This window comes from Athene noctua, chromosome 2 (genome assembly GCF_965140245.1).
Source record: "Athene noctua chromosome 2, bAthNoc1.hap1.1, whole genome shotgun sequence".
In the NCBI taxonomy this organism is placed as follows: Eukaryota; Metazoa; Chordata; class Aves; order Strigiformes; family Strigidae; genus Athene; species Athene noctua.
In genome coordinates, this window is record NC_134038.1 from 46,535,098 (window position 1) to 46,550,698 (window position 15,601).

General features: G+C 37.0%; 1 protein-coding gene across 1 annotated transcript in view; it reads left to right on the forward strand.

Moving 5' to 3' along the window:
- PRKDC (protein kinase, DNA-activated, catalytic subunit) overlaps positions 1–15,601 on the forward strand; it is an 86,428-nt gene that overhangs the window by 52,285 nt on the left and 18,542 nt on the right. The window contains exons 60-71 of the mRNA XM_074898990.1: positions 156–268; positions 2,252–2,383; positions 3,568–3,747; positions 7,039–7,247; positions 7,695–7,833; positions 8,419–8,607; positions 9,126–9,350; positions 9,961–10,069; positions 10,764–10,875; positions 12,267–12,456; positions 13,548–13,722; positions 13,811–14,001. Coding sequence (XP_074755091.1) covers positions 156–268; positions 2,252–2,383; positions 3,568–3,747; positions 7,039–7,247; positions 7,695–7,833; positions 8,419–8,607; positions 9,126–9,350; positions 9,961–10,069; positions 10,764–10,875; positions 12,267–12,456; positions 13,548–13,722; positions 13,811–14,001 — 1,964 coding nt within the window. The remainder of the gene's footprint in view (positions 1–155; positions 269–2,251; positions 2,384–3,567; positions 3,748–7,038; positions 7,248–7,694; positions 7,834–8,418; positions 8,608–9,125; positions 9,351–9,960; positions 10,070–10,763; positions 10,876–12,266; positions 12,457–13,547; positions 13,723–13,810; positions 14,002–15,601) is intronic.

The window sequence follows — 15,601 nt, forward strand, 5'->3', positions numbered from 1 at the left end:
AAGGCCTTGCACTGAGTTGTTGGATATGAAACCTAGAAGACTAGCTGGTAAGCTAGTAAATGCAAAGATGGTGTGTCATTATATGACGCTCTTGTCTTAAATCTGAAGTTTGCTTCAGAAAGGAAAAGCTGTGGACATTATTGTGTGTTCCCTAGGTATAGAGGAACGAGCAGAAATTCTAAGACTGCGGAGACGTTTCTTGAAGGACCAAGAGAAGCTCAGTCTGATTTATGCTAGAAAAGGTGTGGTCGAACAGAAAAGAGAAAAGGTTTGTTATTCCAAATAACCCTTAAGTCCCAGTGCCATTTGCAGTCTTGTATGTCATCTCTAGAAGTAACTTTGTGAAGAAAGGGTAGGTGTAAGATACTGGTTGCTACTTTAAGGGCTTTAGAAGGTTTTCTTTGGAAATCATACTATTTAAGTGCTTAGAAGGTTTTCTTTGGAAATCATGCTATTTAAGTGCTTAGAGCTAAATGATGTTACTTGTCATGAGTGAGAAAAGAGCTGGATGATAATGCTTCCTGTTTACCCCTTTAATGTGTATGAAGTGATTTTATGGGATGGAAGTCCCTAACAGCTATGGGAAGCTCTTTATGGTTGTCATCCTTGAAACTAGGAGCCTTGAAGCTCTGCAGAAGTAGTTGGAGAACATTATCCAGTGTGTGAAGGTTAACTCAAAAACGTGGTACAGCTGGTGGATTAACCAGAACTGTTGCGTACTTTTAACCTGAAGGGATGTCAGTAATAATAATTTACTGAGTGTTTATCAAGGCCAGAAACTTAGTACTACGTGGGTTTCCTGGTTGTGTTACGTACTTACAATAAGTTTAAGTATTTTTAAGCTCTGTAACAGTTTTTCAGAGGTTCATGGTACTAAAAATAACATACATTATTGTCCAAAAATGATAGCAGTTAGACCAAGAACAAAGGAACCCAGGATTGAGAGCTACCTGTCTGAGACACTCTAATAATTCTTTGTAGCTGCAGACAACTGTGTAAACAGAACTTATGTCTGGAAGAACCACACAAATACCTTTTTTAGCCAATTTATATTTACTTGCAGGCTAAAGCTACCACTTCCTCCCACCCTGCAAGAGAGAACCTGTAAATGCTTTCTGTATGACAGTCGAAATACAGCCAACAAAACCCCTCATGATACTCCACAATGAAAGACTAGAAGAGACTATGAATGCTGTCAGGACCCCTTAAACTTTTCAAGAGATTTGTTGCACATAAACACATGTGGAACTCAATGACTTGTGTTACTACAATATCTGATGGGGCAAACCAGGAAAAATTAGTTCCTGAGCAAGAAAGTATTTGGAAATAGTTTTAGCAGAGTCCTAATTTCTATCAGCATATTTCTCTTGAAAGTTTTTTGAAAATCATCCCTTTGAAGTTGTGTAGAAGAAAAATGAGCTCAAAGAGGAAAATGACAACGGGTTCACAGAAGAGAAAAAAAATCTTCAATCTTTCTTCTGTTTCCCTCTTCCATTCTACCAACGTATATTCAGCCACTGTCTGCTGGTTTAAATGGTAATAGCAGTAGTTAAAATCTGAGCCTCTAAACTTACTGCTGATTTCCTTACAGCATAGCAGTGCTATGAAAAGGAAGAAAGGCAGCGGAAGAGATAGGTTTTGTCTATATCTGGTAGTAGCTCTTGTTCAGTCTAAATGTATTCCTTTAAGCCTCAGCAAAAGGCAGGGCAGCTATTTAACAACTGCAGTTTACAACAGTTTTATTATGTTTTGGTTTAAGTTTTACTAGGAATCAGTTCTGCTAGGCTCATCCTTCCTTCCCCTCCCCATCCCACAGTGTGAAATAAACCACTAAGCTTTAGGAACCTAATTTTACATTGCATCTGGCCCAGGCTGAGAACCAGCATATTATGGGCTACTGGGGCTCAGCTGGCAGGCAGTAACTTATTAAACCATAGCAGCTCACTAGCTGTCAGTCATAATCATTCTCTTTAAAAGTGTCTTAAATACTGCCTATATGGAAGCAGGAACTACAAGGCATTAATATTAAAAGTTAATGTCTGAAGAAAGTCTATGAACAAGTCTTTGGAGTTTTTAATTGACTAAGATAATTTTGGGTTTAACCATGATACAGAAAATGTATTTGTTTAATAATTATGCAAAACTTTATAAAACACTTCAGAAATGCTCTTGCTTATTTTGTCTTATCTGGATATAGCTTTTTCTCAGTAATAAGTTTTGGGTTTTTTTTAACATGAACAATGCATTTCAGGAGATTAAATCTGAGCTGAAGATGAAGTATGATGCCCAGGTTACTTTGTACAGAAGTTACCGAGTAGGAGACCTTCCGGACATCCAGATTGAATACTACAGTCTCATTGCCCCTTTACAGGGCCTTGCCCAGGTCTGTCTGCTTTTCAAAGGTCATTTGTGAAGTTTTCTGTTCTTGTAGGAAAGATAACGTGTAGTTGGGCAACTGCTTTCAAAACTGATTTTTTTGTTTTGTAGTCAACCGCTGTGATATGCATTTAAAGAGCCTGTTCTGAGGGAGTGTTTCTCCTACCCCTGGGCTGGTGCAGTGATAAAACAAGTTGCCTTGTAACTTCCCTCACCTGAGCAGTTGAGTTGAACTCTGAGGTCCTGAGACATCAGCTGTTGTCCATTGTCTTTGGGTTCCTCTGCTTGAGAAACAGATGCTGGTGGTCTTTAGAGACATTATTGCAAAGGATATCCACAGTACAGCAAAAAAACAGCCATTTTTATTCTTTTATATGGCATATGGGAATTTTGAAAATACAAATGAAGTTACTGTGGCTAAGACTGGACTTGGACTACTCAGTAAAGTTGAACCAATATTTCTTTTCCTTCCTGAGAGCAATAGAAACTATAGGCTGAGCCTATCCTATTTTACACCGTTTGGGAAGTCAGAGTGTTCCTGATGACCTTTGTATTTAATTTCTTTTGATGGTCCCTTATCTCTGTGTAAAGGGAGGAAGTAGCACACTTAACAAGTTATCTGAATAGCATTAGATCAACAGTTAGATGAAACTTCAGTCCCGTAACAGACCAGGATGCGTAGGATTATGTTACGCACACAAATGTGTTTCTGGGTTGAAGGAAAGCCTTTAAATCTCAGATGGAACAGTCTGCCTGTACACAGTCTGTGTCTCTGTGTTAGCTGCCTTAACATTAGGCTCAGGTCTCCTCACACATTGAGGAGTCTTCTGTTTTTTCTTGAAACCATCTTCACTGGCAGTGGTTTCTGTAAGATGATATTGGGTGTCTGGTTCCTGTAATGGGAACTGTGAATATGTGAAAATTTTAAATTCCATCTTCTCCACCAACACTGGCCTGAAACCTACATTGTCTTGGAGTTTCTTTATGCAGAAGAATTAAGATGGGGGTTTGAATGGGTAGTACAGTAATTCCTGGCATAGGTGTGATGCATGCCAGACTAATTATTCCACTCCTAAAGAGTGTCCAAATAGGGATTAGGTACAGGGTGGGTTGTATCTCTTAATTTTATTCATCAGTTTATTGTGTCACAGTAAAATTCAGTGGCCTTATTGCTTTTGTTGTAATTTACAGAAAGATCCAACATTTGCCAAGCAGCTTTTCAGCAGTTTGTTTGGTGGAATTTTTCATGAGGTAGAAAAGTCTAAAACTCCTTCTGAGAAAAAAGCCATCAGCCAGAAGCTGCTGAACAACTTCAATAATTTCCTGAATATGAGCCTGTCTTACTTTCCGCCATTCATTGCGTGCATCCAGGTAAATCCTGCTATGTGTCATGAAAGTAACTGAATATAAGGTCTTTGTTTGAATGTGTGATAAACCCAGTGGTAGTGAAGGTTAAATACTGTTACTGGAATTGAGACAGAGATGGAAAGAGGATTTTTAACCAGATGGATATTTCAAGTGACTCTTGTTAAGGTGAACAAAGTAATTCATGCCTCTGAACTGATTTTTCAAGGTTTCTGCAGTTTCTGATCTGTGGAATTTGAGTCATCTTTTAATGTTTTAATTGCATCAGTAACAAGAGGAGATTTGATTTTAAATGAAAGCCACAAGAACAATTGGTAAGGTTACTTGGGTGTCCTGTGCTTATCTTCCTGTTTCTGGGAAGTGCTTACTGAGGAATACTTTGATGTCTTGAGGGTATCAGTAGCTGTCAGACTGTTTGTGGTTAGCCTCTCTGATTTATTTTTTCAAATTAGTTCCCTAAAGCAATTATCTGGGGGTTTTCAGTAATGAGGGAAGGACTCACTCCCACCAAAGGGTGAGTGCATGCACTACAGCTGTTTCACTGGAAAGGAATCACAAGCCTTTCTGCTGTGAGCATATACTGACCTGGAATAGATTGTGAACTTCATCTTTTACGCTGATTTTCAGGGACACAAAAAAAACTTGTCTGAGTACCTGTTACATACTTACTGTCAGTGTATTTAATGTTTCTTGTCAATTGTGTTGATCTTAATGTTGCACCTAATTTAGGGGTCTCCAAAATATTTTTTGAGTGGTGGATAATGGCTTCTTCTTTCTCTTACGGGAATTTAAATACACCATGACAATAGATGTCATTCATAATACAGATAAATATCTAGTTTGAACTAGCTTTTTAAAGAGTGACAAACTTTGGTTCTTAGTACTTGTATTTACACATCTGAAAAAAAGTAATTTCTTGTTTACTTTTTTCTGTGCAGCTGCATAAAAGGTCAAATGCTATGGGGATTTTTCTGGGCTGTCTTGGTATTTTTTGAGCCAGCATCTCACAATAGCTATCTGTTAATATTCCCTCTTGACACTGCATTTGTTGGTTCTCTGTCTTGATATTATTCTTTGTGTCAAATTATGCTGTCTGTTAGACCCTATTAATAACACAGTTGTGTTAGGCCTCTTTTTTTTCTCAATAGATGTAAATGAAAACTCAAAAAATAGATAAGTTAAAGTTAGTCTTAATGAGATACTGTTACAACGCTGTCCCCATTCAATAACAAAACAGCAGCAGTACAAAGGCAAGTTTCAGCCTGTGTATTTGAGCATCCCTGCATAAAAGTGAGAGGAAGTCTTTTCCTGAACAGGGAATAGAGTTCATATTGATCATGAGAGAGAGTACGCAGTGCTGTCATTTGGCTCACAAAGGCTGTCCTAGTGGCTTGGCCGTTTGGAAATACAGCTTCTGGTTCCTGTATACCAACAGTATAACTACTGGCTTGTTTCAGAAAGGCCTTCTGCTTCACTGCTGTCTCCTTCTTGTTTGACTTTTTAGCCTTCTACAGGTTCAAGTCACATCAGGAGAGCATTTTGGTGATAAAAGGAGCTGGTTTTGTCTACAGGTATAATCTTAAACTTGACTGTGAGGCTCTGGGATTGGCTTTCAAGACAGATTAAAAACCAGCTAAATACTAAAAAAGAAGTTAACCCCACAAGAATTTACATAGACTCCATGGAGATACCTGGCCTGTGAGGCCTGTAAGCCATCCATCCTAATCTTGGAACATGTGGTGCAAGTAAAGACAAAACGCATTGCATACAGAATAAGGAACATTTCCACTGCTTTCAGAAAATAACTGATCAAACAGTCACCAAAATGTACTAAATAAAAGGATACCTCATTTGATGTGGGACTGTCTGTGAGCTGTGAGTTTAGGAGGGTACTCATTCTCTGGACATACAGTTATATTTGCACAGTTCTTACACTTTTTCCTAGGCATCCCAGAGAAAGGGGTTTTGGTCTTATCTTAGCAAAGCTATTCTTAAGTTTTTTAGATTGTACAGTTGGCCCTGTGTTCCTCACATAACTCCTAAAAATTGGCAGTTAAGGAATGTGTGCCTGTACATAAGGAGTGTCTGGGGCACAAGTGCAGCTTTGATAGAAACGACTAATTGAAATTGCCTGAGTAGCAGGTGAAGCATATGCTGACCCCTCATTGGGATCCACTTGGTCTGCAAGTCAGGAGGCTACAAGAAGCTGTTCTTTCTCTTTTTTTTTAATTGAGTACAAGTTAATTGGTGTGAGAGTCTCAACTGTGTAATTGTGTAATGAGTTTGCTTATGCCACATGCCTATTCTGCAGTTTTTATGGTGGTTGTTGTTTATCAAAGTAGTGTAACTTGGTTGTTTTCAGTCTCCTGTTGCAATTTTCAAATAGCAATTTTTTTCACCTAGTATCCTTGAACATACTGTGTTGCAAAAATCAAATTTTAGGGCAAAAATTAAAACTCGGTGCTGTTTCTTGTAATGAAAGTTCTATTACCCCTCTTCCATGTTGTAGATATTTTTTATTCCTGTTTGGTTAAGATATTATTGCAATTTTCCTTTAGGTTCTTAAGTGAAAAAAAAAAAAAACAGCAACAACCAAAACTCAAAAAAAAAAAAACCTGACTGTAATAAGCTTGTCTGCTACTTTCTTGATATATTTACCTGTATTTGGGATAATGATTTAAGTATTTAAAAAACCCCTTCAGCTAAACAAGAATGTTTATCTCTTAAAAAGATGTTATTCTGTAGTTGAATTAGACCTGCTAGAAATGCCATCTTGTTTTTAAATCAGTCAGGACTAGATGAGTACGGTACTAAATGAGTCTGATAGGAAGCTGTGGTATGCTAAAACTGGGTAAGTGTATAGATTCTCCAGCTCAGAGAAGATATCATGGTTAATTGCACCTTTGGCTTGTGGCAGGGATGCACTCACTACTCAATATATTAGGTGAAATGCAGCTATTGTGTAGCAGGTACCATGCTGCTGACAAATGGAAGATTGAGGCTGTGATTGTGTCCATCTACCTGTCCCCTACTTCCTGAGTCTTTCTGTTGAGAGAGTTGTCCTGTGCCCTGAAGACAGACAAAGTTTATTCTTTCCTGTTCTCTGTCTGAAGAGCAACAGCACAGAAGGAAAAAATTCAAGTTTTCCCAGAGATGGGAACTTCTGGTGATTTAACAGCTCATTTCCAAAGCTTGCACTGTAAGAAACAGGATGCCAAGTAGATGATTTGTAAAAGGTAACTATCAGTATTGTTTGAGCCAAGTAGACACCTGTTGTTTTCTTTTACTTTATAAAAGGAAATAAGTTACCAGCACAGAGAGCTGCTAGAACTGGATTCAGCAAATGTGAGCACGAGCTGCCTTGCAAGTTTACAGCAGCCAGTGGGCATCCTTCTTCTGGAGCAAGCCCTGATGGCTCTGTTCCCTCCAGAGGAGCCCCCGGCCAAGCGGATACGCGGAAGGACAGAGCTTCCCCCAGACGTGGTCAGATGGATTGAACTTGCTAAGTAAATTCTTATTTGAGACTTATTTACTCCCATTTAGGTTTGGCTTATGAAGAATTCTGCCATTATGACTTGGGAGATTTCTTTGTTTTTTAGTCTTTCCCTCATTTAGAATTAGATATGCTTTTCAGTTCTTGTCAGTTAATTACCATCTTTTAATTAGAGTAGTGAGACTTAACAGCTGTGCACCCTGATGATGCTGTCAGACTGCTGAAAAAGATCTTGTTCATAGCTTTTCAACTACAGGAGTTTCCACAGTTGAGGTATTACCCTACAAGATGAAGTCTATCCAGTTAAATACGTATTTATAATCTTATATAAGAAATACCAAAAAGTTTTTTGCTATTACAGGCCAGTAGTATTATTGCTTATTGAATTGAAATAGCTTATGTTTACAATGATAAACCTCTGTTCAACTAGTTAAAAGATTTCCCTTTTCAATTTTACTAGGCTCTATCGATCTCTCGGGGACTATGATGTCCTTCGTGGCATTTTCAGTGGTAAAATTGGGACTAAGGAAATTACACAGAAGGCATTGTTGGCAGAAGCAAGGAGTGATTATGCTGGAGCAGCTAAATATTATGATGAGGTAAAATGACAGCAAGATTATTTTTTTTTTGTTTCATAAATCTCTCATGACTTAAGTCAAAATGAAACATTTTGAGAAGCAGCATATTGTTTAAAATGCCCTTGTGTTTCGTTTGATTGATAGTTCAGTCCATAAAGACATGGGAACAGATGAGCAGTCACAACAGAGCAGAAAGCGTGAAACTTTTTACTGTTTGTTACAAAGCTTCACATGTGCAGTCAGTCACCTAGGCAGACAAATAAAATGCCATGGCCACACTACCACCCAAGAGAGCAAACTGCATGTGTTCGTGCCAAAGAAAATCTGAGTTATAGTTGGTAAAAATGAAGAAGGATCTCTTTAACCTTCTTTTAAAGTATTTGCTCTTTGAAAATGCAGGTTTACTAAAGATGGCTACCTGAAATGAATTTATATATAAATACTGACAAACTTGAATTTTCTGCATTTAATGGTGCTGTCACCTTTTGGTAAATGGATAGGTATTTTTGAGAACATAAATTATTGATAAGTTCCTAGTGACTTAGAATTGAAACTAGTGTCAGATTCCAGATGAGAACCTTCCTCCCCCTCAAATTCATTCCCTAGGCACTCTCTCAAGAAGACTGGCAAGATGGAGAGCCAACAGAAGCAGAAAAGGATTTCTGGGAACTTGCGTCTCTGGAATGCTATGACCACCTCACGGAGTGGAAGTCTCTGGAGTATTGTGCTACTGTTAATATCGATAGCGGAAAACCTCCAGACCTAAGCAAAACATGGAATGATCCATTTTATCAGGTGTTTAGAAATCACTTCCTTGATACTGCACTGTTTTATCTCTGTAGGGATGTCCTACAGTAATGTGATTGTCGGTGGAAATAAATTGAATTATTTAGGTTACTTTTATTACGGAAATTAGCATAGAGTCTGATACATCAAATAACTGAAGCAATTACTTCTGCTGTTTTTACAATGTTTAATTATTAGCTTGAGTCTTTGGCTGATTATATAAGGAACAGCTTTATTGTCATCATCTTCTTGAAATGTTCTTGTTGCTTTTATTGCTTTTATTTGTTTCATGTTTTAAGAGTTACCAAACTACTGGTTTTGAAACTGGTAGAATTTGCTAACAGCTTCTTGACCCTATCAGAAAAGACTGCTGTGATTTGTTACAAAATTGGAATTTGTCTAAAGGGAAAAACATAAAAGAAAACCATAAAATATTTTTATATTTATTGGATCTGCCACTGATAACAAAAAAATGATCATGTAATATGCCATTTCTAGAAATAAAAGAGTGTATTTTCACCTTGTAGGAAGCGTATCTGCCCTACATAATACGCAGTAAATTGAAGTTACTGCTCAGTGGGGAAAATGACCAGACTTTGCTAACTTTTATTGATGAGGCAATGAAGACAGAACAGAAGAAAGCCATTATAGAAATGCATTACAGCCAAGAGCTTAGTCTCCTTTACATCCTGCAAGATGATTTTGACAGAGCCAAATACTACATTAGCAATGGCATGCAGATTTTCATGCAGGTAACAATCTCTGCTATCTCTGATGATAATTTTCTGTATAAACTCATGGAACAATAAAACTGTTGCTGCTGTTACTTGAGAGAAACACTTGCCCAAATACAGTGAAGTTTAGGTACTTTCCAATCATATGACAAAACTTCCTTTGAATTCAGTGCTTGCAGCGATGAGATGTGAGCCAGCCAGCGGAGTGCATCCTCCCATTTTAATCTGGTCTGTTTTGCTGATTTTATGTATTAGAAATTTTTCAGGGTAATAGTTCAGATTAATAGCAGGTTTTTTGCATTCATCTTTTCAGAAGCCTCTTGTCCCTGGAATAAACTTGAAAAGAGAGTATTACATTGAGAGGTTACAGGTTCCATCCATTACCAAGTGTTAATTAGACTGTAGGGCTATCCTAAAAATTAGGACAAGAATTGCAGCTAGAATATGCCTCTATGCTTGTTCAAAGCAGAGCAGCTATCAGATTACAGGCTATTAAGTTACTTGTAAAAAGGTTAGGTTGTAGAGCATTACATATAGCAGCATCAGATATTAAGTTTGTGGAGCACTGAATAGAACCATGTTGTAAATTCTTTATATGAAATCTTCCATTGTCTCCCTTTATTTTCAGAGCTATTCCAGTATTGATACTTTGTTGTATCAAAGTCGAATGACCAAACTGCAGTCTGTACAAGCTTTGACAGAAATACAGGATTTCATCAGTTTTATGACCAAGAGAAGTAAAGATTATTTCTTTTCTTATGCAATTTTCCTTTCATTGTGTTAAATAATCATGGTTTCATGACTTTGAATTTCTGTTTTCACACTTAAGAGGACTGAACTGTTGTTTGAAGGAGTATAGTTTTGGAATTACTACTTACTGTCTTCTTGACAGTAAGAACTAATGCAGTTGTGTAAGATAGGCCTGATGATAATTCTATTGCGAAGTTTTATTAGCCTAGCTATGGTGTTAAGAGTTAAATATCTCTTTTAAAAGTGTAAGTAATAATTTTAAACTAGGATTTTTTGGGGGTCACTTTGGTAGCAAATAGTGGTTAGCAGAGATAAAAGATGAATGTGGTGTATAATTTATAGCTACTGAGATAGGCATGAAATACGAATTTATGTGCATAAACTGAATTATATATTAAATTTAGTTAAAAGTTCCTCTATATTACAGCATATTCCTGTGTAGAAAGGTACCTACCCAGCAGTGATTCCCAGTGACAGTTGACACTGATGTCCTTATTGAATCTCCTGTGCTTCAGCAATAAACAAAAGCAGTATGATCACCAGTGTATTTAATGCAAGCCCAGAAATTCAAGTGGGTTGTTTTATTGCAGTTTTCTGCTTTGAATGTTGGACTGTTTGGATTAGGCCTTTTTCATGTTGTTTGGATTTAGATGCATTTAAAGTATTCTCAATTATTTCTAGGTAACTTAGTTTCACAGGCTTCCCTTAAGAGACTTCTCAGAACTTGGACAAGCAGATATCCAGATGCTAAAATGGATCCTATGAACATCTGGGATGATATCATTACAAATCGGTAAAATTACATTCTTGGGTTAGTTTTAGTTCTGTCTGCCTGTTGAGTTCTGAGAGGTGCTTTTTCTAATGCTGCTTGTTTTCAGATGAGGGGGTTGTTGATCTAGAGTATTTTTAACCATTGTAATAGCCTTATCAGTATAACTGGTTTGTGTGTGACTAACTTGTTGTGAGAAGCAAAAGGAGATTGAGAAATGGACAGGGAATAAACCGTATGTTGATAAGGAAACATAACTGTTAGTTTAGGCATTTTCTTGCATCACTGACTACATGCACTGTGCAAGCTAGCCCACTTCACAGAATCACAGAATTGTCTAGGTTGGAAAAGACCTTGAAGATCATCCAGTCCAACCATCAACCCAGCATTAACAGTTCCCAAGTAAATGAGTAGATTAGCTCCATTTAGCTCAATGAAACACCACCCAAAATGCCAGTCAGTTATAAATAAAAATACTTACGTACTCTGTAGGCAGTTAGGGAGTGTACAAAATAAGTTCAGCCCTGTCACTATCAGTGCTTCATTAATTTTTTTTTCTCCTTTCTTGAGGGACAACTTTAGCAGCTCTGCTGATACCGACTGTGCTCTGTAATTGATTTATTGATTTTATTATCTCTTGGTGTTAGGAAAGCATGGCTACAGAAAAGCTTGTTGCAGTTAAATATTAGGTGGAATACATGATATGTCTTACTCCTTTACAAAGTCTCAAAACATTTATGACTTGAAGGGTAGTTGGTGTCTTAATCACTTTCTTTTAGAAAACCTCTATATCATCTTCAAATAGTGACAAAGGATGTGCCAAGTCCCACTCCAGATTGTAGTGCTATCCTCTGCACTGAGTAACAGAATGCATAATGAGAGATGCTATTAAATTAGATAGAACTAGTTGTAGAATGAAAAGGATTTGGCATTCATTCATGACAGTCCCCATTCAGAAGTTGAGTATGGTCACTGGTCTCTTCTGCAACACAGATTTCAATGTTTACATGTGTTGGTGTGATACACATTTGAATTGCAGATTGTCATAAAATACAGCCTGGCACATGCTATGTAACTGAGACTCCGGTTTGTTTGCACTTTTGTCAAGTTGGAATGCAAGTGGCTTGGTGAACTTAAAGAACAAACTAACAAAAATATCCTCCAGTCCCACTCTATTATGGACATTTTCTAATACTTAATCTCAACAATTGAAGATCCTAGAATGTTCTCAGGGTCAACCTCTCCCCAGTTACGACTTTCCAGACTGAGGACTAGGTTTAGCCCTTACTAAAGGTGATTTCTATAGCTTGCCCTTTTTTCTTAGCTTTGTTTACTGTCAGGCAAATCAACACTTTTGAATGTTCATTCCCTTGGATGCATACTGGAGTGATTGTACTCCTGTTGTTGTTGTGCAGGTGTTTCTTTCTTGACAAACTGCAGGAGAAACTTCTCTGTGACCAGGCCAATGATAGTATGGAGGTGGATGAAGAATACAGTGCTGGTGACCAAATGGAAGTGGATCAACAGGATGAAGACATTTACTCAATGATTAAAAGTTGCAAATTTAACATGAAAATGAAGATGATAGAAAGTGCCAGGAAACAGGTGACTACACTGTCTAATACCTTGCAATTTTGTGAGAAAATACATAGAAACTGCAGCTGGAAAAGCCTCTTGGGTGATCTTGGGCACCTTTTTGTAAGAGAAGACCTTGTCTCTTTTTGACCCTGCTGTCCAGGACATTTTGAACACTCAAAAAAGTCAGTTCCACAGCAAAAGAAAACAAATAGATAATTGTAAATTACAGACTTGATGATAATTTGTCATTACTGGAAATGTGCCTGAAGGCCCCTTTGATCCACAGATGGTTTCTGACACTCTAAAGGGCAAATAAATAAAGTATCTGAAATGCTTCTGTCTTTAATGGAAGGGATGCTTACACGCAAACATTGTGCTTTTTATTTATAATCTCTTCTTTACAAGAAAACAAATCAAATTCAGATTGAATCAGTATCATTTACTTCCATGAAGCATTTTATGATTTATTTTTTTTTAATGGTTTTCATTAATGTAAAGAACTAAGGCTAAGTGACTTAATTTTGTTTTGGATCTGGCTGTTAAAATGACTTAAACATAGCCTTTTTCAATGGGCCTTTGGTATTTCAGGGTTTAGACAAGACAAATATTTGAGTTGAGGTCTCCCTCAACTTCTGAGATGTTGCAGAAATCTGCAGTCAGTGACAAGAGTTTATTTTAAGCAGTGTAATAACCAAAAGTAACATTAGTGCTGTGTTGCTGTACACTTTCTTAAAGGAGTAAATGAAAAATAAAATTTCCTTTAAATTACTTATGGAACTTTTCTTCAAAACACAACCATAAGTGATTTGCTTAATGGTATTGTAAACCAATTTACATTCACCGTATGTGTTTGTGCTGCAGAACAGTTAATGCCAAGTTAGTCACACAGATAGAATTATTTTAATTTCCTTAGTTTGTCAACCTCTGTTCTCCTTTTTAAATTTCTTCATTAGTGCAAATCTGGTTTTGAATGAGACCTGATAAGCAGTGAGCCTCTCTCATCTTATTATAGCTTTACTTGTATTGCCTAAAACTTCTCATCTCTGAATTTGGTTGCAGAAAACTTTTATTTCCTCTTCAGTGTATGATCTGAAAATTCTGTCTTAATCTGAATACAGAACAGCTTCTCAGTTGCCAAGAAGCTTCTGAAAGACCTACGGAAAGAAGCCAAAACGAGGGAAGACTGGCTGGTGAGGTGGAATTATGCCTATTGCCGCTTGACACAGAGTTGCAGCCGGAACCAGAGTTGTCCTGAACGCATTCTCTCGGTGTTGAAAACCATCTGCCTACTTGGTAACAGCCTTCTCTTTGCTTCACGTTGTGTATTATACCAAATGGCTTTGTTGTTAAATTACCACCTTTTGTTTTTGAATTCCAACAGAATATACCAAATCTGACTATCTTAGCAAGAATGTAATGGCCTTCCGAAACCAGAATCTTCTTACGGGTACTACGTACCACATTATGGCTAATGCTCTTAGTCAGGATCCAAGATGTCTTGAGCAAATCGAGGAAGAAAAGGCTGGAAAAATATCAGTACTATCAGGCGAAAGTGTTGAGAGTCCTGAAAAGGTAAATAAGAGGGGAAAAGCTTTTAGCTATTTCAGTATTTTAATCACTACTTCAGTCAGTCGCGGTGGGTATGGATAGATACAGAGAATGTGAAATTCATCAACTTAGCAGTGATTTGTCCAGGAACACCAGCTAGGGGAAGGAGAAGAGAAAAAAAAAAAAAAACAACAAAAAAAAAAAACCAAACCAAAAACACCCAAACAAATGCTGTGTTGCTGTTTTATGTGGTTTTTGCTCTCCTAGACTTTTGCACCACTGTAGCCTTTTTAATTGGGAGTCTTCTTGTGTTTCTCTGTTCCTGCATTTGTGTGGAGGGGAAAGATGTAGTTGTAGCACCTGCATGCACAGTCGCAAGACTAGACTTGGGAAACATGATCCTCAAAGAATGCCTTTATTTCAGCTGGGCATTTCTGAGCTGCTTCGTGCTGTCAGACTACTTTATTTCATAAAGAGATCTTTATAATACTGATAATGATACTTATACACTTATTTTATCTAAAGAATTTTAGTTATAGAGAGGAGAAGGGTTTTTTAAACAGAGCACATATAGGTCATCTTTGCCAGTTTTGAGGAGGTGTACATTTGAAGAATACAGTAACAGACTGTGCAGCATCTGAAATTGTTTATGTTGTCAGTCATCCCAGATGCTGTGGCACTGACTTTTTGTCCGTCAAATTGATTGATCAAGAATTTGAAGACCACAGCTGACTTAATTCTATTAATTCCTGAAGCTACCGTGAAGACCCTTAGATATGAACCATATTGGTATAAAACAGCAAAAAAAATATTCTTAATTTGTGTTTTTATGGGTGTTAAAGCAGATAAAGAAGATGTTCCTGCAAAAAGGATTTTAAATTTTCAGGTGTGCAGAGACTTGAGAAAAAGCTTAAGCTTCACTTATTAGTCAGTTAATTATTAAGAGCATTCTTCTTAAGGAAATCTAAAAGTTGAGTATACAAGCTGTTCTGTGTCATATGAGTCAAACTGGGATACCAGATATTTCTGTAAGAATAAGGAGTTTAGCCTTATTTTAGCTTGGTATTAAGCAGTACTCTGGCCCTAGTAGTTTGCCTCTACCTACCTGAAATTCAAACTATTTCAGTTTTTCAGTTGTTCCAACTTGTTCTGCAGCAACTTTGTATATTGTTTAATAACTAGAGTAGCTACAGTGTCTGAGGTTGGTAAGCTCGTTGGTAATATCAGAACACATCTACTTGATTTATAAACTTTCAGTTGTAAAGGATCTTGTCGAGTTCTTCACTGGATGAGCTGCATTAGAAATGTAGATCAATACAACATAAATTCTAAGTATAGCTTTTATGTAGATGTTACAGATATGTCTTAATAGGAAAAAAAAAGCATTTTTTATTATATTTTCTGTTAACTGTTTGCATTAAATTTTTGCACTTATAAAAATTCCACCTAAGATGTCCAAAGGCTAGTATAAATTAAAAGTGTGTTTTATATTTTTCCATTTAAAATTGTGGCAATTTAAATTCTGGAAATTACTGCTAGAAATAACATCCCAAGTTTTTCCTTTTGTATCAGATGTTCAAAACATCTAATACAGTTAAAGTTTTATCTACTCAAGACTTGCAAC